This window comes from Haliotis cracherodii, unplaced genomic scaffold, assembly GCF_022045235.1.
Source record: "Haliotis cracherodii isolate W230 unplaced genomic scaffold, xgHalCrac1.p SCAF_7, whole genome shotgun sequence".
In the NCBI taxonomy this organism is placed as follows: Eukaryota; Metazoa; Mollusca; class Gastropoda; order Lepetellida; family Haliotidae; genus Haliotis; species Haliotis cracherodii.
In genome coordinates, this window is record NW_027266330.1 from 39,560,360 (window position 1) to 39,581,683 (window position 21,324).

At 40.0% G+C, this 21,324-nt stretch overlaps 1 protein-coding gene across 1 annotated transcript in view; it reads right to left on the reverse strand.

Moving 5' to 3' along the window:
* The window catches only part of LOC139447095 (filamin-A-like), a 113,844-nt gene that overhangs the window by 34,512 nt on the left and 58,008 nt on the right, over window positions 1-21,324 (reverse strand). The window contains exons 16-30 of the mRNA XM_071228256.1: window positions 20,836-20,982; window positions 18,325-18,411; window positions 17,715-17,852; window positions 17,012-17,185; window positions 15,772-15,918; window positions 14,908-14,991; window positions 14,652-14,789; window positions 13,272-13,445; window positions 11,902-12,048; window positions 10,355-10,576; window positions 8,993-9,166; window positions 8,692-8,850; window positions 7,760-7,843; window positions 6,200-6,337; window positions 5,530-5,706 (exon numbers count right to left, since the gene is read on the reverse strand). Of these exons, the coding sequence (XP_071084357.1) occupies window positions 5,530-5,706; window positions 6,200-6,337; window positions 7,760-7,843; window positions 8,692-8,850; window positions 8,993-9,166; window positions 10,355-10,576; window positions 11,902-12,048; window positions 13,272-13,445; window positions 14,652-14,789; window positions 14,908-14,991; window positions 15,772-15,918; window positions 17,012-17,185; window positions 17,715-17,852; window positions 18,325-18,411; window positions 20,836-20,982 (2,190 nt within the window). The remainder of the gene's footprint in view (window positions 1-5,529; window positions 5,707-6,199; window positions 6,338-7,759; window positions 7,844-8,691; window positions 8,851-8,992; window positions 9,167-10,354; window positions 10,577-11,901; window positions 12,049-13,271; window positions 13,446-14,651; window positions 14,790-14,907; window positions 14,992-15,771; window positions 15,919-17,011; window positions 17,186-17,714; window positions 17,853-18,324; window positions 18,412-20,835; window positions 20,983-21,324) is intronic.

Genomic DNA, 21,324 nt, shown 5'->3' on the forward strand with positions numbered 1-21,324 from the left:
AAGGAGTGCCTGGTTTATACTGTATCGCCTGATGCACGTGTTGGGTTAAGAACTTGAACCATGCTGTTAAGTCTACCAAGTAAATGTCACTTGCGGAGAAACTTAATTTACTTTAGAGAGCTGGGATGACATCCCTGTCCAGAATCTGCCGTTCGTGGCTGACCTCGAGGTCAACTAGCGTAAATAGTCCAGCTTGTGACTGAACTTCCAATATTGTCACACTTACCACTGTAGACAACCCCACTGAAATGCAGCAACAGACTAAACTCCCATGAAATTCCTTAATATTCCCAAATAGACAGTTTCCATTTCCAAATTGTGTTTGAGAACTTTTCTTTTTTTGACATTATTCACTGGTTACATGGATAGTGACAGGGCTATAGACAGAATAAAGTCAGTGTTATGAAAAAAACACAGGATAAGAGGGTTGTGAAAAAATTGCACAAAAATAAATATTTTATTAAAATTTTTCTTAGTGGAGGGGGAATCTGGGAGGAGAGAGAAGGAAGGCTGAAAAGAATCTGAATTTCTTTTCATGCCTCATCTTATCAGGCCTGATCATGAAAGGAAATGCATCAGCAAAGGACGAGGAACATTGATTTGAATACCATCCAAACTGCTGATGTTCACATCTGTCTTTCTGAATATGTTAATGTTTCAGGTGCTAAGATTTTAAGAAAAAAACATCTTGACATATAAAAGAGAATAGTAATATTGACACCAATAGAAAGTACAAGTGCATCCAAAAACAACATAATTTTCATATGTAACACAAAAAAAACTAAACATATATCTCAGAAAGGCACATTTTCAACTGACAAACTCCTTGCAGATGCATTCCTTTCAGAACTATATGTTTTCTAAACCACACTGAAAGTATTCAAATTGCCCTCAGTAAATCTCAGAATACAAAGCCATCTTGTTAAACTCTCCAAATGTTGGAAGCACTTCACAGTATCAGTATGTGATCTACATCACCCTCATCTTCATCCATAACACTCAAAGCATCTACTTCTACGTGTTGGGAATGATGAAGTAAGACGGTCTTAAAAATCCCATCATTTCCATCGAAAAGCATACAAAAATTTCAGCTTCAAATTCTCAGAGAACAGTTACAAATATTCACTCAAGGCACCAAGATATGCTAATTGTCCCCTTGAATTAAATGAGTTATTATGAAGAAAGACATGTTTAAGGCCAATCAACCCATCCCTCCCTAGTAAACATGAATGTGCCCAATGTTTATTTTAAGGTGTAAATCTTTCCACACTCCCCAATAGCAAACACTGCCGGCCTGACAAAGTGACTCATACTACGACGGCTAATTAAGAATGTCTCAACCTACTCTCAGACTAAAACATCTAACCCAGTGCTTTACCCAGGAATGTTTCAATGACAGTAAAGTTCAAAATTTGCTCTTTTTGTTGCAGGCCAGATTTCACAAATGTGATTCATCTCAACTTTTCAAAGACCACAAAGGTTTGTATGAAACAGGACAAACTCTATTCTTTCAGTTTGAGAACAACATGTTCAAAAGACTCTTTTGGATGACCGTTGAGAAGTCATTAAAGGGGCAAATTATTTTCATTCTTATGGAATCTACTTTTAAACAGGAGATTTCTTTGGGAGACCTGGTTGACTGTAAAGTACATCACTGCCGACATCTGCCCTTTACACTGATGCTTATGCTGGGCTCAGCTAGAAATTCAGTTTAAACAAAGTTACATTCTGTCGCAAATAATGCCTCTACCAAAGTTTAGATTTGACTTGAGACGCACAAACTGCATTAAGAATCGGGCAGCAAAAAACCCCATGCTGATGACATCTTTGTATGTTTGACTTAAGGGCTTTGGAAAACAACATGTACAGAGGTCAGAATAAAAAGCATGAATGTGAAGGTTTTTACAAAAAGTTGTACAAGTTAACCATGGAAAAAGAAACAATCTTGTCATATTGCCATTGGCCTTAAATACAGCTGGAGGTTAACGATAGTGTACACTGTTTCATTAAAATTGCTTTCCTGGTATAAAGAGCACAGTCCACATATCAGCTGACAAAGGAGCAATAATGTCTGATATTAATTGGTGTAACAATTGACAGAACTATCAGTGTCCATGGCCTGATGACCATACACTGAAAACAAATTATACCATCAATACAAGACAATATATTAAAGCTGTGATGGATTATTGATAGCTTTTGGACAGAAAATAAACTAAACAAACACTCATAACTAGCCATAAACCCCATCATCAAACAAATCTCCATTTGCTTCATAAATACACCTTGAATAGAGATGGCACAGAATACAGCCGCAGTATCAGATCAAACTTTTGATACTTGCATAAGAACTCCCTCCCTTGACACTAATGTTGAAAATTCAAGTATCTGGGGACTCTTATCAAATGTATGGAAAGAAAATAGGACATGGGTCAACAATGATTTGACTGCCTTCCACAAAAAACAGTGAGTGCATGTAAATTGGTGTGTGGGTTTGTTGTTTAACACCGCACTCAGCAATATTCAAGCTGTATGACGGCAGTCTGTAAATAACCAAGTCCGGACAAGACAATAAGTGATTGATAGTGTGGGCAATGACCTACGCTGTCAAGGTACATTAACAAGTCATTAACCAAGTCACCAAAATGATTTCAGTTCCATCAGGGCATTTTAACGTGATTTTGATTGAATAGCCTGAAGTGATGCAGAGACAAAGGAGTTAACTGCCTTTAAAAGTCCTGTTCCCACCCTTGCTGAACTAGGCTGGAATTTCTGGGCTTGATCATAGCACCACTTATTACGAGTTATGTCCCTTCTATGTCCCCCCTACTAACCAATCAGATTCTACCTCTCATCATAATCTCATTCAAACAAAATAGCAGTGGCTAGTACAGGCCATCTCATCAGTATTTAAGATCTTTATTGTAATAAAACAGGTTTTTATCTCATGAAGTGCATCACATCACATGAGCACCTTGATAAAAAACATGTCAAGATTTGGAAAACATCTGTTGATGTCCGTTTGTCGATACACATGCTCTGCAAATCCTACAATTGAACAAATTCGGCATGGCAGTTGCAACATTGTTTATGAACCGGATGTCGATATCTGAATTTTGATTGGACTATGCATGGACTCGTCAGTCCAGCCAAAATATAGCTCCATAATTCCAGTCTAGTTCAGCAAGGGTGGAAACTGGACTTTTATGGTGAGTTAGATGGGAAGACGTGAAGGTTTCAGATTAATACCATTTTGGTAAAACATGAGACAAAGCTGGGACTCTAGCCCCCGACCACAGCAATAACATTGCGTGAAATGATACAAAGTGTGGGCATATTACTTGATTCAACAGGACTACCAGGACCGTGGTTAGTCACATGATATATTGTTTAAATACACATAGTCACATATGTTTGCATGTTTTTCTGACTTATGCACCCATTGTTTCCAACATTTATACTTTTGAGTAAAGATAAAACTTCAGCCGACTTCAGTGTATCTAAATAATACTTGCCAGCACTACGGGAAAACAATTCCAAACCGACGTTATGTACCCAACTCTTGAGACCTGGTCAAGTACCCGGGACATACATTGGGACTCATCCAACATTGAACAGTACTTTAGTTGTATCACAGCGTGTCAATGTTAAAGGAAAACCTAAAGAGTTGCATGCCCTACACACCAGCCACTTTGGTGACACTACTGGCACAGGTATTGTTCTGACAAACAGATTCATGCAGGATTCAACCCACAATCATCGGATCCTGGCATGACTAAAGGACACAACTCTGCACAGGGAATGTTGGTGACTTTGATAACTGGGCCAAGCATGCCCCAATGAGGTAAATGCCTATGAACACTTCACTTGTTGATCTGTTTCCTCTGCAGGAACATAAGTCTACCATAGAGACAGAGGTGAACATGTTTGCAGAAAACATTCTTAAGCAGAAACATCCTTGGAAGGAAACTCATGCTTTGCACTTTCACTGGTTGTACACACAGTTCTATATATAAAATATAATATGTTAGGGTTGCGGTTGCATGTTTACATGAGAATCAAACACAGGAAACTGCAATCAGCTCTTCTTATACGCACTTTCTTGTTTTGTATAAACAACATATTTAGTTTCTTGTTCACACATGGCAAGCTGATGAATATGCTGTTTGTTTTCCCAAACCAAATATAAACAACTTGAAAAACAACTGGAAACCATCCTGCACCTTTAAATGTCATTTGTCCTTCACTTCAACATGATGCCATACAAAGTAAGCATGGACAATAGCTGCCAAATTCACAAACGACCTTGGAATTATATGTAACACAAAATTCTTCCACATCAGTACTCTCGTCAGCAAGCACTGGGACACTGGAGTGAGTGAGTATGGTTTTACGCCGCTTTTAGCAATATTCCAGCAATATCACGGCGGGGGACACCAGAATTGGGCTTCACACATTGTACCCATGTCAGGAATGGAACCCGGGTCTTTGGCATGACGAGCAAACGCTTACACCACTAGGCTACCCGACCACCCCCTAAGACACTGCAAAGGTTCAGATGTGCAAGAGGAAACAAATTTTGAGGAGGACCCTTGCAATCAGGTTCTTGATTAAGAACATGATCCTCCCAACTTACAGTAAGCTGACGCGGTACTATCCTAAGTGTTAAAGACTCCCAACTGCTAGAGAGGCTGTTACCCCATCAACGCCAGGCTGCAGAGGAGGGGATCTTTGTTATTTGACCACTATATGGAAATCTCAGCAGTAGGTGGGGTTCAGTGTACAGTGCTGAGATTCAAACAATGATCCTTAAGATCCAAAGTCAGACACTGTGTCCACGTGAGCAATGAGGTCGCCCTGTCTGTATTATAGGGCACTGTCCGGTCATTGAATACCCAAGCACTAGGTGGACCTGAGTCCTAACCAAGGGAGTTAACTCACATCTCCACTTCTCTAACATGCATGTTGCCGACATGGAAGACAAGATGGTGCTAAGAAGAGAGTTGAGGTGAGATGAAATGGGGTTTAACGTCGCGTCTAAGATTATTGCACTTATATAGCGACGTGCATGCATGTGTTTGTGTGTGTGTGTGTGGCTGCTTGTACTAGTCCGAACTGATGCCGATTGATAATGCTAGCCCACTGAGATACCATGCCGCAGTTTAGCATGAATACCCCACTCAGACACAGTATACTGTCCTTGATTTAGGCCCTTAATGCCGAGCGCCAGACAGGGTAACAACAAGTACCATCTTTTAACATCTTTTGGTATGACGCGGCCTGGGATCAAACCCCGGACCTTCCGCTCTCCGGGCGGATGCTCTACCACTAGACCACGGAGGCGGTCGCTAAGAAAAGAGACAAAATGGCACTCAAGTGCATGTCTGGTTGTGAGCCTCAGGTACTCAAGTCAATGTTTTCATCTGTCAGATCCCTAGCCAGGAGGGTGGCCAAGTCAAGACATCATCTGCAGATGTCACAACCCCCGCTGTTCACTATATCTCTATGTGGAGTGAGTGTAGCACTGACCTGGATGTTCCATGGCGCCATACGTCAAGTGCACCTTGTGTCTGCCAACCTCGTGTGGGACGTAGCTGACCGCATACTCCGCTGGCCTGTTCTCCTGGATGTCCACGGGAACATTGCGGCCGGACGGACTGACCACCCAGATGCTCTGGTCAGCCTTCCCAGCCTGACTGCAGTCAACTGTGGAGGAGCAGAAACAGGCAATGAAAACAACTGTAAACTTGATCTAAGTTACACTCTGTAGTATGTCCATGAAATTACCAAGTTTCTTCTAAATCAATTTGGACTTTTACACATAGACAATATTGTCAATTGAACACATAGTTTCATCATTATAAAAGAACTTCTCCCATAACATTGAAACAAAACATCACAGATTGAGATATTAGAATTATCCTAAAACATCAGGAACTTGAGAGACACATGTCTGAATAAACACATAAACCCAGTATCCAAGGTGAGTAGTGATAAATAATGTTTTGCACAGTCAGCAATACACTGCTAGGCAACACCACATCGGTCTGGTGTGCACCACAATCAAGGGTATACCTAGGCAACCAAGGCTCAGTCTGTGCTGACAAATCAGGGGTTATCAGAATAATCAGTAACCATCAGGTCAGCCAGCAGGTATCACTGTGAGAGAGATGAGGCTGCACCCCGGATGGTCACTCACCATTGAACCCAGCCGTCTCCTCCAGACCACCATTGTAGAAGTTGTCCACCCTGATCTTGTTGATGTCAAACACGTTAATGAAGAACGGACTCCCCTGAATCTGCTGGCCGGCAAACAGCACGTCAACAGAATGTCTGCCTGCAAATTTAACATGGTATTAATACCTCTGAAGGAAAACAGCACAATATTTCGGGTCACTCTTCACTTAGCAAAGGCAAAACTCTGGTCAGTATTGTAATTATTTGGTGTATAGATTCCCCGGTTCCAACATGTTGAACACTGTCTTAATACATCACAGTTTTTGTGGATAGCAACGACTTTTATTCTTTGTCACGATGTTTCAGGGCTACTTCTTGCTTCTTCATCAGGTGAACGCTGAGTAAGTGCATAGAGTTGATATATATAAAAACAAGGGCAAAAGTGAGCGTGGCTCACTAATACCCCAAACCTGCCTAGTGTGTCAGTAGTTTCAAATTGAATAGCTGGGATAGGGTTAGGGTTTGAAAAATTCATAAAAAAATGGAAAATTAATAAAAACAATTTTTTTCTTTTGACTGCACCCCTCCATATGACACAGATTATATGTACTAAGTTTGAGATGAATCCACTGAATAGTTTAAGAGAAATCGCACGAACAAAGTTTTCGAATGGACGGACGGACGGGGGAACCTTGGTATAACTATATACCCCCGACCTAAAAGGTCATGAGTTTGTTCATAAGTTTATTCAGGTGTTTTATATTTTTCAGATTATGGACCCGCCGACTCTAATTTTTGAGAAAATAAGAAAAAGTCAGATTTCCATTTATTTTCCCCCGCCGATAGCTGCATAGTCAGTTATTTTATTTGTTATCATCACCTTTTAGTAAAAACATATGAATTTACCATTGTACACCGGTAAAGAGATACATTATTGATCTTTGTTGATCGAACATGAATAGCCTCCCTTGACAATTGTCTGTGTTGTAAGGGGTAGATTTTTTATCATTACAAGGGGCTTTATCCTCACAAATGGCGGTCTTTTGTGCCACAATATGTTCATAAAATATGCCAGAGCCATTCTGCATTATAAAAAAAATGCATCTGGCTGGGTTTTTTGGTTTGTTTTTTTTCCCTTGCTCCAACCCTAGTCTTTGGGCTGAAAAATCTGTAATCCTAAAAATAAAAAAAGCCTGGCCTAAGTAAACTTGAAAAAAGTCTTCAGGGCTTTGGCTCTCATGAGTTTTGAGTTCACTAAAGGGTTTACATTTTCAACCAAAGCTAACGAGGACTCTATATGTATAACTAAATCCCCGCTAACACAAAGTTTTAGCAGCCAGTGATGATCCGGAATAGTTGACTATTCTTGTCGCAAGAGGCGACAAACGGGATCGGGTGGTCAGGCTCGCTGACTTGGTTGATGCATGTCATCGTATCCCAATTGCGTGGATCGATGCTCATGATGTCAATCACTGGATTGTCTGGTCCAGACTCGATCATTTACAGACCGCCGTCATATAGCTTGAATATTGTTGAGTGAGGCGCTCAACAACAAACAAACGAAAACAAAGTTTTCGCTTACCTGCCATATTTGGGGTCCATTCCACTTTGTAGTCCCCATCAGACTGGCGCACAAGATTTGCAGGAACAAGTTCTCCACTCGGAGCTAAACACAAAACATAGATAGCCAGTTCATTCACATGTCACCTCTGTTTGACAATACATGGGACAATGAGACTGATGGATTAGAAGCAGGATGACAAATGGGGAAATCTGAGGAGACATCAGGGATAAACTTTACAGGCGGACAGCATGAGGCAAAATAGACAAGAATAGCTAGACTGACAGTTAAGATTGTTATTAACGATAAAACACACTGATTAATAGCAATTACTTGAAATTGCACCAAAAGTATACCTAAAAAACTATTTAGAGAAAATCGATCCATAAACTACATTATCTAAAGACTTGGATATTTTAAGATGATAATGCGAAATGAAAGCAAAAGAAAAGCATTTCTAGGATGCTACTGGTTTTGTGACTGACCAGCGGTCAACAGGCAACCATCTACCGCTCGATCACACTCCAGGTACTGCCAAGCCCCAGACAAATAACATGTAGATTTCACAGCAGGATATGTACATTGCAATCAATTTCATTGTCAATATCAGACATACACAGCCACCAATACCACAGTGCCAACAAGCCATTGGTATATATACTTCTGAAGATTAAATAATACAGCTAAGATCTGAAAAGAAAGGTTTCAAGTTGAAGTATTGATACCAATCACAGAATACATAGAAATACTGGCATGCATTTCAACAAAGTAGGGCGTCGTCTCCGACGAGGAGCCATAACAATCAGACACGTATCTAAATGTACAAAGCACCATGTCCCTTGCATGCAAATTTCATCTATGGCAGAAATCATATCAAGCTGTAACACATATTTTTTTCCCATCAGTCTTCCATCATGCCATTGCCATGCCAATCATTTTATTTCCATGGCAACCTTTGATGCGTGTCTGCAATGCATCGGAGTCAACATGGTGTCCGTCCATGTGGAGGATGAAGTGATTGCGGTCACGCACGTTGAGCGCCTCAACACCGCGGAAGTTGATGGTGATGAAGGTCGGCACTTGTTCTTCCACGTTCACAACCACAGGACAACCTGGAAAGTAGAAAATTACAGAATATATTCAGAATATTTTTCGAAGATCAGTGAACTGGAATTATTTGCAAAATTGCCTATTGGTTCTAATTCAGCAATCAGAGATTGAGGCTCTCTGATTGAGACAATAACTTGTTCTCACCCGGAATCTGTTCATCGTTAAACTTGACATTGACATCATAGTGGCCCACTTCAGTAGGTGTGAAGGTGTATCTGTAGCGGCCGTCGCCGATGGTCTCACGGTAGGTGTGGATGCTGCGTCCATGGTGGGTCACTACAGCATCAAGGTCTCCCACCCCAGCTGCCGACGCATCGACTACAAACATCACAGACCAGAATACATTAGAAAGTGATGATGAATGAGAGGACAGAAAAAAACAATGTGAATGTTGCATTCACTTGTCAATATTTCCACACATTTGGATTACTGTCAACATATCATATTCATATCTAAGGCTTAAAAGAAATAAAAGAATTGGTTCTCAGGAGATGGGTTTTGAAAATATAGTGCAGGCAGTGGTTTGTTTGTTTCTTTGGTTGATCAAGCTAGTATGTAACCATATTTTAAGGAAGAGAATATATGGATGTCAACTTCTTTATTATGAGGAACACAACGTTTCGGAGTATATGCTGATGGAGGAGTAAGCATATACTCCGAAACGCTGTGTTCCTCATAATAAAGAAGTTGACATTCATATATTCTCTTCCTTATGTGTATCACTTCTAAATGCCTTTCAAAGAACAAACCAAATATTGTTTACAATAATTTCGGTGAAATTATGTTGTCCTTAAGTATTGTAGCATTTTACTGCCCGGGTCGAGACGTGGAATATTTAAAGATTATTTTTATTTTTAGAAAATGTAAATAAAAATGAAACATGTGGCGGTCTTCATGATGATGCGGGAGGTGTCTGAGATCTAAGACTATTATTTTTTTAGCCTAACCTCGACTTTTAAAATTCTTTTTGGTTTTTTCTATTTATGGATGATACAGCTCTGACTTGGCAAATGTATCTTGCATTTGTTGGAAACGGTGCTGTGCCAAATCCTTCATGTCAGCAGCTTTGTTGAACTTTAATGTATGAACTCCCTCTTTCTTATCATCAACTGAGTGGTGACTGTGTTGGATCAGTTTTATGCTGCTGGCTTATAGTCTAACAAAATGTGGTTTGGTCTAGTGTAATCAGAGTTTTATACTAGTCTGTACACTGAGACTAAAATGTACTGAAGATAATAAGAAACTTCATGTTCTGGCTCGTTGACTCCACAGTTTATGGCTCAAACTGCAGTATAGTAGTTTAAGTGTTCACAGGACACAACCAACACATGGCTTTCAGTCCATCCATGGCCAGTGTCCGAAACAACGCTGCCTGCCTGCCTGCCTGCCTGCCTGCCTGCCCTCCTGCCTGCCCACCTGTCTGGTAACCGTTCAAGCATCAACATTTGGAAATATTTTGACCAGTAATATAAATCCTTATTGCATCAATAAAGAAAACTGACTCACCTGTGAATGCAATCTCCCTTTCCTTCTTGGCTGTCTTATCTACGTCCGTGATGCGCACAAGACTTGGGTCGTATGCCTGGCTGACGAAGGGACTGCCTTGGAGTCGAGTGCCAGCAAAGTACACATCAATCATGTGCTGCCCCACCTCCAGGGGAGTGTACTCCGCCCGACACACATGGCCCTTCTTACTGAGGCGGCATGGGATCTCCGAGCCCGAGGGACCTGTCACACAACACACAAATATTCACAGAGATCCTACTATTTTCAGTATCATGTACAAGCTGTTTCAAAATATTTTCCTAAGTGCAATTAGGCCACACTGTTGCATAAATTATGTAAACTGCCTGTGTCAGTAATCCAGTCATATCATGGTGGGGGACTTCAGAAATGGGCTTCACACTTTGTAACAAACTGGGGAATCGAACTCATTCTGGTGTGTATAATGCACACCCCACTCTACACAGCATTAATTTGGGGGAAAGGGTGTACACAAGGAAATACTGAAAAATTAAACACTAAATGTGACTTGGTAAATAAAGAGTTTATGACAATAAAAAGGACTCAATTGTGTTTGTATCTATTTAACTATGCTGTTCAGAATATTTTTGACAGAAACTGAGTTTTGCTCACTTGTGGCCCATACACATAATTTTCAATGAGCCGCTGGCCCAAAGGAGTAGATTTCCTTCCCAATAACTGCCGATTGGAGATTTCAGTTATGTAATTGTAGCGGCCATAAAATTTCCGAGTCCCGTGATGGGATTCGAACTAAGGACCAATCTCATTAAAATCAGATCTTAGTTTTCGCTACCGCTAAACAAAGATCTGAGGACATCCCATTACGAGTCACGTCAGAACGACCTTTCATCCAACCAATCAGAGCGTCGCTTACCAAATCATGAAAGTGACAGTCGGAATGTGTTTTCTAATCATGCAACCATGATATATCTAACACGGGGTATTCCGAACGACAGTTACGGGTTTTAAGATTATATCCATACAATCTAGGCCATCTATAAACCATTCCAGAATGTTCTTCGTATCAGTTTTAACATTTTTAATCGAGAATACTTTAAAAAATGTTTTGAAGCGTTGTCGCCTGAGTTTGAAACTAGTGTCGTAAAGCTCGAGAAAGCTGTCTTATGATTGGCAAATGTTGATTACTTGTCAGTCATTTCATTGGTCGGTCAAAATTAGCGAAAGGTCGTTCTGACATGACCCGTAATGAGATGTCGTCAGATCTTTGTTTAGGGGTAGGAAAACTAAGATCTGATTTTAATGAGATTGAACCAAAGACCTTCTGATCAGAGGTCGGACGTCTTGTCCACATGACCAAAGAGGTTAACCCCGTCAGCAAGCTGACAAGGTAAGGATGTCATCTGTGGAATGACTCCACGTCCTGCTACATAATGCACGCATAAAGAAAAGTCATTTCGTTGTGCCTATTTTAGTGACCAAAAATAGGTTAACAATAACTGATATTATCTCACAGTTTTAGTTATAAAGACAGTAACAAAGCAAAGATTATTCCTCTTTGTTCTACTCACTGGTGATATGAACTTCAAGGTCATTCTCATCCATGCCATGAAGGTCAAGGTTAAACCACGTCTCCTTGTACACCTGGGCTGTGTGTAGTCCCTCACCGCTCATGGTAACGCTGTTGCTGTCGATGATGTCAACGTGATAGGGGGACCCTGTAGATGAAAAAAACAACTTACCCAAACTGACTTGATACTGTCATACATCTCATATGTTTTATCATCAATGCATAAAATCTGATCTTGTATGCATCATATTCATTTCTCGGTCATTCAATTTTTGATGACTGTACAATTCACATGTGGCAAGTCTTTGTACATTAGTCCTACTGTGTAAATAAAACATGAGCTTGCATCCTGATGACGTTGTATATTGGACAATGTTAGGTGAGGGGAACATCAGGTGAGTTCTTCCTCATAGATGCAGCTGGGCAACGTGATGAACGTGATGGCCGAACACAATCGCATCCAAAAGTAGGAGAGACATGACAATCGTTATTGGGAGAAAAGGTACAGGTAATTGACGCGAGGATTGTGAGAATATGCAGGAAATACCCCTTTGTGCGAGGTCAGATTCTATTAAGGGAGTCATCATGATTAACATACAGGTAAACATATTGAGAGCTTGTATATTTCATCATCATCCTTAAAGAGGTTGTACATAATGTTCATAACTCATATAAGAAATAAAACACTGCAGGGAGTATAAACCATGCACCCCTCATGGTTTATTCTCCCTGAAGTGTTTTATTGTACGATAAACAACTCCCAATCATGATTTATTTCTTAAATATATCAGCATGTATATAAATATTGAAACTTATGATTACTCTGTATCCACAAACTCTAAAGAAGTTGTTCTGCTTAAATAGCATCACATCTTTAAATTGGAGGTTATGATTCAATTGATCCCTTGTTCCTTGGGATTATGGACAAATTCCTTACCCGTAAGATGTATCAGTCTGTGAAAACAATTTGTATTCCATTACACTAAAAAATATTTATTTCTGAAGGATTCTTTGACGAAGAACTTGAAATCATACACTCATTCTCATCGGTTTGTCATATTTTCACACATAACATTGATCGACAGGTTACGGAAAGGCGCGAGTGGTGATGAATGGTTGATACAATGGAATGAGTTATCCCATGTGACCATGGTTTGAGTTATCTCCCTTTCCTATGGTGTGAGTTATCTCCCCTTACTGAGATGTGATTTATCTTCCTTACTGGTGAGAGTTGTCTCCCAGGCTCGTGTGAGTTATCTCCCCTTACTGAGAAGTGAGTTATCTCCCCTAACTTAGATGTGATTTATCTTCCTGACTGTGGTGAGAGTTGTCTCCCAGGCTGGTTATCTTCTCTGACTGTGGAGGTCTCACCTGGGAGGGGGAAGCGGTTGAACAGGATGGTCACTATGTGGGTGGACAGGTCCCGCGGAGTGAAGCTCAACTCATAGCGGTTCCGTCCAATCTCTCGGATATGACTGGCCACGTTGCTCCCACGACATTTGACCTCTGCTTCAAGGTCACCAGTTCCAGCAGCTGATGTGTCAACTACAAACAATCATAAACACAGTTTCAAAAACAACATTTTTTAAATTTGAGTAAAGCCTTTAAGTCTTAAGTTTGATTGATGCAATCAATCCTGATATTGTGATAATTATGAAATTATTACTTTTACACAACAGCAGCAGTGAGAAACTAACATTTTTAGTCCCCTAGTCCTTATATTGATAACATACACCAAATCCCTGTATGAATGGCAAAATTCTACCTCGGTTAAGTTTTCAAGATGTGAAAAATTGTTGGAGTGGCCAAAAACAGTTGAATTCATTCAACTTAATCCTTAAATGAAAATCATTTTTTTGCGAAAGGATATTTTTTGTCTTTATCACGTTTTGAGTATTTCAGCACTTATCTACAAAGCCATCTAATGACAGCAATATTCCGTTAGTTAAAATGATGTAACAGCAAAAGATATATAATTAATAATGGACTGACATTCACTCTGATGTGTGTATTTCGGGGTCCAAGGCAATAACATCGAGGTCCCAACTATACTACAAAGTATGGTAGTCTCCCAACATGGATATTGTGGATAGGGACTAGCTAGGGTGACAGGTGCCCATTGTTGAAAACAAGGTGAGTTGAAATGGAGTTCAAAGTCGCATTCAAGATTATTTCACTTATATAGCGAAGTGCATGCACGTGTGTGTGTGTGTTTAAGTGTGTGGATGCTTGTACTGGTCCGGACTAATGCTGATTTCATAGTGTCAGCCCACTGAGATACCATGCCGCAGTTTAACATGAATACCCCACTCAGACACAGTATACTGACTCCGATCCGACCAGTCCATGCTTTTGTCCATTAATGCCAAGCTCAAGGCAGGGTAACAACAAGTACCATCTTTTCATGTCTGTTGGTATCACAGAGCCGGGGACTGAACCCCAGACTTTCGTTCTCCGGGTGGACGCTCTTCGACAAGACCACTGAGACGGTCAGTGATTCAAACAGACAGTGAAAAACTAATGACATTGACCGTCAATACAAAGATTGTAATACTTATCAAAACAGAAATATCACATCTAATTATAAAATCTCATGCACAAGCTTCATGAGTTCCAACCACTCCACCATCCATACTCTTGTCCCTCCAATGGGACTCCAGTGGACACCATTTATAGCCATTCTTAAAATTTATGAGCACAAGATCCCAAATTTAGTGTTAGGGAAAGCCTTGAGCCTTGTAGTAGACTTACTCTGGAAGTGGATGGGTCTGCCGAGGTAGCCCCGTCCGGGGCTGGTCACCCTGATGAGGGAGGGGTCGTACACGTTACAGGTGAAGGGGCTGCCCTTGATCTCCACCCCGCTGTACTCCACATGTACCTTGTACAGGCCTGGAACACAACACACTCTTGCTGTCACAACACCACCAGAGGGCACAAGTATCACCAGTTCAATACTAAGCTGCCATCTGAATCAGTAATGTGCATGATGCTTGTAAGATAAACGTACCGATGTCGTGTGGTGTGTAGTCTGCCCTGAAAGCCGACCGGGCGTTGCCGGACACTCGCACGGGAACCTCATGTCCACTCGGAGCTGGAAACATAATCGTAAATTGTAAACGTTGAAGTTGCTTTTTCAGGTAATGCTGCAGAAACAACAGTTTTAACAGTCAATTGCAATCCTTAGTCCACATACAAATGTTGTTTTTGTTTATCAGTTTCATGTGGTCGCACATAGGCTGCGCACGGGTCACAAATCAGTTGAAGGTAAGCGGAGAGTCCTTGGATGGGTGACCGGGTTTGGGAGCTTTGCTCCTGAGAGTTTCTAGGGCTTTGCTCACGCCCCACAATGAAGCACATATAACATGTGTGGTGTCTCCTTGGGAAAATGACTTTGTTCCTAATGTGCCTCTGGTCACCCAGCAGTGAATGGGTACCCGGTAGGATAAGATGGCAATGTGGTTGTTAACCTTCAAGCGCCAAATGAGCAGCTTGGGTTGTATACTCCCCAGGGAGCTGAGAATGATTCTTGAGTGCACATTGATCCAGTGACTGGGGTAACAATAGCGCTTTGAGTATGCCCCTCAGTGGTATGGAAATATGCACAATATTAATAGCCTATTATTATTATTATTATTATTATTATTATTATTATTATTATGTATCCTACCACACCACATATGCAAACATGAATGTCTGATGCTTCAACAAATAACACTGGATCTCACAGACAACTTGCATGACTTCTTTATAGTTTTGTTAAAAGTCTGACGCTTTCCTATAACAGTCACCTAACTTCACAAGTTCTGAATGCAAAACTGTTTCATTTGTTGAAGCTTATCATGTGTCTGCTGTACATGTGCTGTGTACTTACAGTAGACCCTGACACTAAGGTCCCCATCCCCCTCGCCCTTCGGGTCGACCTTGAAGGTGGTGAGGACATTGGCTGGCACCATCTTGATGCCCTCCCCAGACACATGGATCCGGTCACTGTCCAGGACACTGCAGGTGAAGGGGCTGCCTGTATGGGAGCAAGGATGTGAGTATTCAACATGGCACAATGTCAAGGCTCACATTGATTCTACATACGATCAGTAGTGCCTACACAGTGGCAAGGGTGTGAGTATTCAACAAGGCACAATGTAAAGGCTCACATCGATTCCACATACGATCAGTAGTGCCTACACAGTGGCAAGGGTGAGTATTCAACATGGCACAATTTAAAGGCTCACATCGATTCCACATACGATCAGTAGTGCCTACACAGTGGCAAGGATGTGAGTATTCAACATGGCACAATGTAAAGGCTTACATCGATTCCACATACCATCAGTAGTGCCTACACAGTGGCAAGGATGTGAGTATTCAACAAGGCACAATGTAAAGGCTTACATCGATTCCACATACCATCAGTAGTGCCTACACAGTGGCAAGGGTGAGTATTCAACATATGGCACAATTTAAAGGCTCACATCGATTCCACATACGATCAGTAGTGCCTACACAGTGGCAAGGGTGAGTATTCAACATGGCACAATGTAAAGGCTCACATCGATTCCACATATGATCAAGGATATGACAAAGCCTTATTACTGATCATACGTTTAGGCATTTCTAAATTTTATTCAAAATTGTATTGAATGATGATTTTCCATGGGCAGATTGATAAACTTGTTTTTTTAACTTAAGAGCCTATTAGTGTTTGCTCATTTTTTGTAACCAAATAAAATGTAACACTAAATCAGGTGCTATGGTGGCAAATATTTTTCACTGCAGCACAAATCTGTGATCCAAGTAATAAAAATTACTTAAAATAAGAAGGTTAAAGGTAAAAGCACTATTAGGCAGATGAATATTATGGCAATGGACACCAAGAAAGAGCTAAGATTCACACATTGCACCTATGTGGAGATTCAAACCCAGACAACAGGCCTAACAAACACTTAAGGCTACCCAACACCCACAAAGATGTTTAAGAGATTGACATTGGTAACATTGAATTCCAAATCAAAAGAACAATATCCTATCGCTAATACATTGTATGGACTGTGTTAATTGTAAACCATCAATCAAATGTTCTTCCCACCACGGACATTCAGCTTATTGCTTCCTACCTGGCACAGGTTCTCCATTGAAGCGGACGCTGATGTGGTGCTTCGAGGGGCGCTGCGGGGTGAAGCTGACACGGAAGTTTGTGTCGGACTCCTGGCGGACGTAGTTGGGGACGCTCTCCCCATCAGCTGTTACCTGTATCTCCAGGTTCCCATCCCCAGCCTCGCTAGCATCCACTGCAACAGCACAGCCAGTCACCACATCAGTCTTTCATACAGAGGGGATTAAATGATGACCCCTCCTCAATTATATGTAACATTTTTTCATGAACCCCTCCTAATAATTAACAACCAGTATCTAAATAATGTTCAATTTTATAAAAGAAAAAGAAAATTTTCAACAACAAAAAATCATTTTTTTCATGTCCCCCTTCGCTGTCATTTTTTCATGGAACACCCACCTCACCCCTTTTCATCAAACTGATGTCATATCAGCTGGGACAAACCATTCTTGATTGATAAGCCACCACATAATCATCTGGCATTTAACAGATCGTAAACAAACAGGACTGGAAGCACATCCCCTTTACTCATACGGCCAAGTTTGCCAGTAAATCTTAGACGGACCACTTGTTTCCAGCATCATCAACACTGCTGATCAGAAAGTCATGTTTCTATAAATCATCCCCTCAGACGAAACTATCATCAAAGGCTTTATAACGTACTGAAATTAATATAAGTGTGAGAAAAATCAAAGATTACTTACATGTAAAAGAATTGGGTCTTCCCAGGAATCCTTGATTAATCTTGGAGATTTTCACATTGGCAGCATCAAAGGCCTTCACAGTGAAGGGACTCCCTTTGATTGGCATATCGGCGTACTCAATTACAGCCTTATATTCCCCTGAAATTGAGGGTTGATCTTCATCTTCTTATCTGTTCACATTTAAATTAATGCAAGGTTGCAGGGCTAGAAATCCCTAGTGTTTTCTGCTGTCCCATAAACATCATTGTAATTGGCACACTTAAATACCAGGCTGTGTGCCAAAGTCACAGATTAGAAGTGATGAGGTCCTTCAACTGAAGTTGTTTCTCTTCAATGTTTTCATCATACAATGAGGACTGCCAGTCACTGTTCATCCTGACAGAGTCACTGTACACAGGTGACCAACAGTGAAAATTTACACTACTAGTCACTGTTCAATAAATACAAATGACTTGATTTAATAAATGTGTCTAGCAGTCACAAAGGAGATGAAACAGAAACAAATTATTCAAAATTGTGTTCACTGGGGACATATGCACTAGCTTTATGTTAAAATAAAGAAAAAAACAGGATTATTCCATTCTTGAGTGTCAGTGAGACTCAATATTACCTATACTAGTGGGCGTCCACTCCACTCTGTAGTGCTGATCTCCCTTGACGTCCCGGATCCGGGTCGGGACCTCCCGCCCATCTGGACCTGCCAGGCACAGGAATTATGGGTAACGTCAAATACTTAAATAAACGAACTTTCAAAATTAAATGTCAATTTTGTTTTTGAAAAATTCATCAAAGATCACTCAAGGTTCTCAAAACCCTCTGTTATACAGCAAGTTAGCATCTATTTCCTCTGATTGCTGCATCAGATGCTTGTATTCTTTATTAACAATTACCTTGGCAAAATATTTTCAGCAAATATTGCTTCAAAAGGATCAACAAATTCTACTCAAAATACTTTCATATTTTCTATTTTCATTTCTTACAAAATCTCTCTGCCCTAGAACTGCCTAACCTGTAGGAATAAATCTTTCTTCATTGCAAATTTTTTAAAGCATCACAATTCACAAATAGATGTTTTTACTCGTAGTAGTTTATAATGACATATAATTCCATTGCTTACTGTAACAGGTTGATTTGGTATACACCTTCTGTTAATTCAGATTTCTTAGTTTTTTCTGCGACAAGAGTCAAGTATACACAGGTTTTCATTTTCGACAGCACCACAAGACTTACCCAGCTCCCCTGACACTGCTAGCATTCATTCCTCCACCACAGCAAGGCTTGAGCAAATTATAACAGCTGCCCATCCCATGTCTACTGCCTGTACATCTGCATCTTGTTACAACATACATGCAGTAGTCTACAAGCTAACATGCAGCTCTCCGTACATTGGTAGGTAACAGCTTCTGTTACGTCACTAGTAACTTCCCATAACATATTGGGGAGGTTTACATGCAGAGTACAGCCACTTGTCCAACAGGATACAAATAGAGGGGTCAACATCTAACTGGTGTTTGTAGCCACAGAACAGTTGTAATGCCGAGATGCTCTTTAACTGGATTAGGGATCGAGATTACAGTCTAGTGAAGTAAAAATACATAGAAACTTTACATTTTGTTTGGAACCAACCTGTTGCCTTGTAGTTCTGTGCCATTACTGAGAGAGAGAGAGAGAGAGAGAGAGAGAGAGAGAGAGAGAGAGATTTTACTACAAGCCTAGGTCAAACTAAACCAAGTCTAGTTTCTTTAATTCCATGAAAACAGCTAAAAAGGAAAGGTTCTTTTGAATAAAGAAAACGTTGTCAAGAAATGTTATCATAGGCTAGACTAAGTGTAAGTCTAGCTGCCTTGGTGAAATAAATTGAATTAATATTTGTAAATAAAAACAGGACTTTAGAAAACCATAATTACATAATTATCCCATGTAGCTTGCTTTGACTCAGTTAAGTTCTGCAACAATTGCCGAATTAAATCTGTCTTTGAATTAAATGTTCTTAGCTTTGCATTGTTTGTAGTGTTAAAACAGCGCCTTGAAAGAGACTGATGATTATTAAAGTTTGTCAAAATATCTTAATTTTGATTAAGCAAGTTATTTATTCCCAGATATTATCATTCCATAGTTATGTTTTTGTCTTTAAGCAATAGGTTCCTCTCTGTCATGGACTTAATGAATTCATATGACAATGGCTACAAAACCAGTTAAACTTTGATCCTGACATAACCTGCCTTCCAGTACACAAAACAAAATTGAAATACTGCAAAAATGTAGATACAAAATAACACAAAATGTAAATACTGCAAAACTTTCGATACAACATAAAACAAAACTGAAATACTGCAAGAAGTTAGATACAAGAAAAAACAATATTGAAATAGAGTTGACATACCACAAAAGAAAACAAAATGATAAAGAAGTAATTGTTGTCAACTTAAAGTGGGAGCACAAAAACATACATGATGAAAACAACTGGACACCAAAACCATTTATTACAATGTCTGCCTGATTTATTATAAAAAAGTTTTAAAAGAAAACAAACTTCACAAAGTGAAAATCAAATTTATTTTACACCTGTACATATATCAATATAAAATTTGTCACTTGAAACCTGTTAGGATATCTATACTTACTCAAAATAATCAGCTGACTATGCAATCTATCAACAGTTTCCCAATGTTGATATCTAGTTGATTTTATCCCCAGTGGAACATGTGTTACCCTGTATAAATGCTACGTACATGCAATATACAACCTACATACAGCAGGCTGGACTAGTGTGTTTTCCAATACACATGTTATGTATATGAAATATACGCGATATATACACCAGGTCGGAGTACCTGTCAGTCAGCTATATTCATCAGGCAGGAATCCCTGTTACCCAATATACATGCTTGTACATGAAATATACGACCAATATACACCAGAAAGGATAAGTTACCCAATATACATGCTATGTACATGAAATATTAATGCATAATATACACCAGGCCGGAGTACCTGTCAGTCTGTTATATGCTATGTACATGAAATATACGACTTTTATACACCAGGTAGGAGTACATGTTTCCCAGTATACATGCCATGTACATGAAATATACGCGATATATACACCAGGCCTGAGTACCTGTCAGTCTGATATTGAGGTCTGGCAGGGCTGCACCAGGGGCGTTGACAGTGAAATGTGTCTGGCGATGACAAGGCACAAGACTCAGTCCTTCCCCTGTGGCAGTAATGTGGCTGGCATCCATGAAGTCCACCCAGAATGGGCTACCTAAGAGAGACATTCACACAAAACAATCAATAAAAGTTTACAAACACAGGTCTGGGGAAAATACCTGTACGTATGCTGACAGTCAAAAATGTTAAATCTTACTTCAAACTTCAAAAAAGAAAATCTAGCATACAATTGTACAATAATTATTATCAAATATTTAACACTCTCAATTACTAGACCTTAAAACGATTCAAACGAATAGTTCCAGCAATAGATTGAATAATATTGCATTGATATTGAATAATGTTTCCATGATAACTTGAATACATAATTGTCTAAAATTAGTTGAAAATTAATGGAAAAATAATATTTTGTGCATTAATGGAAAAAAGATAATGT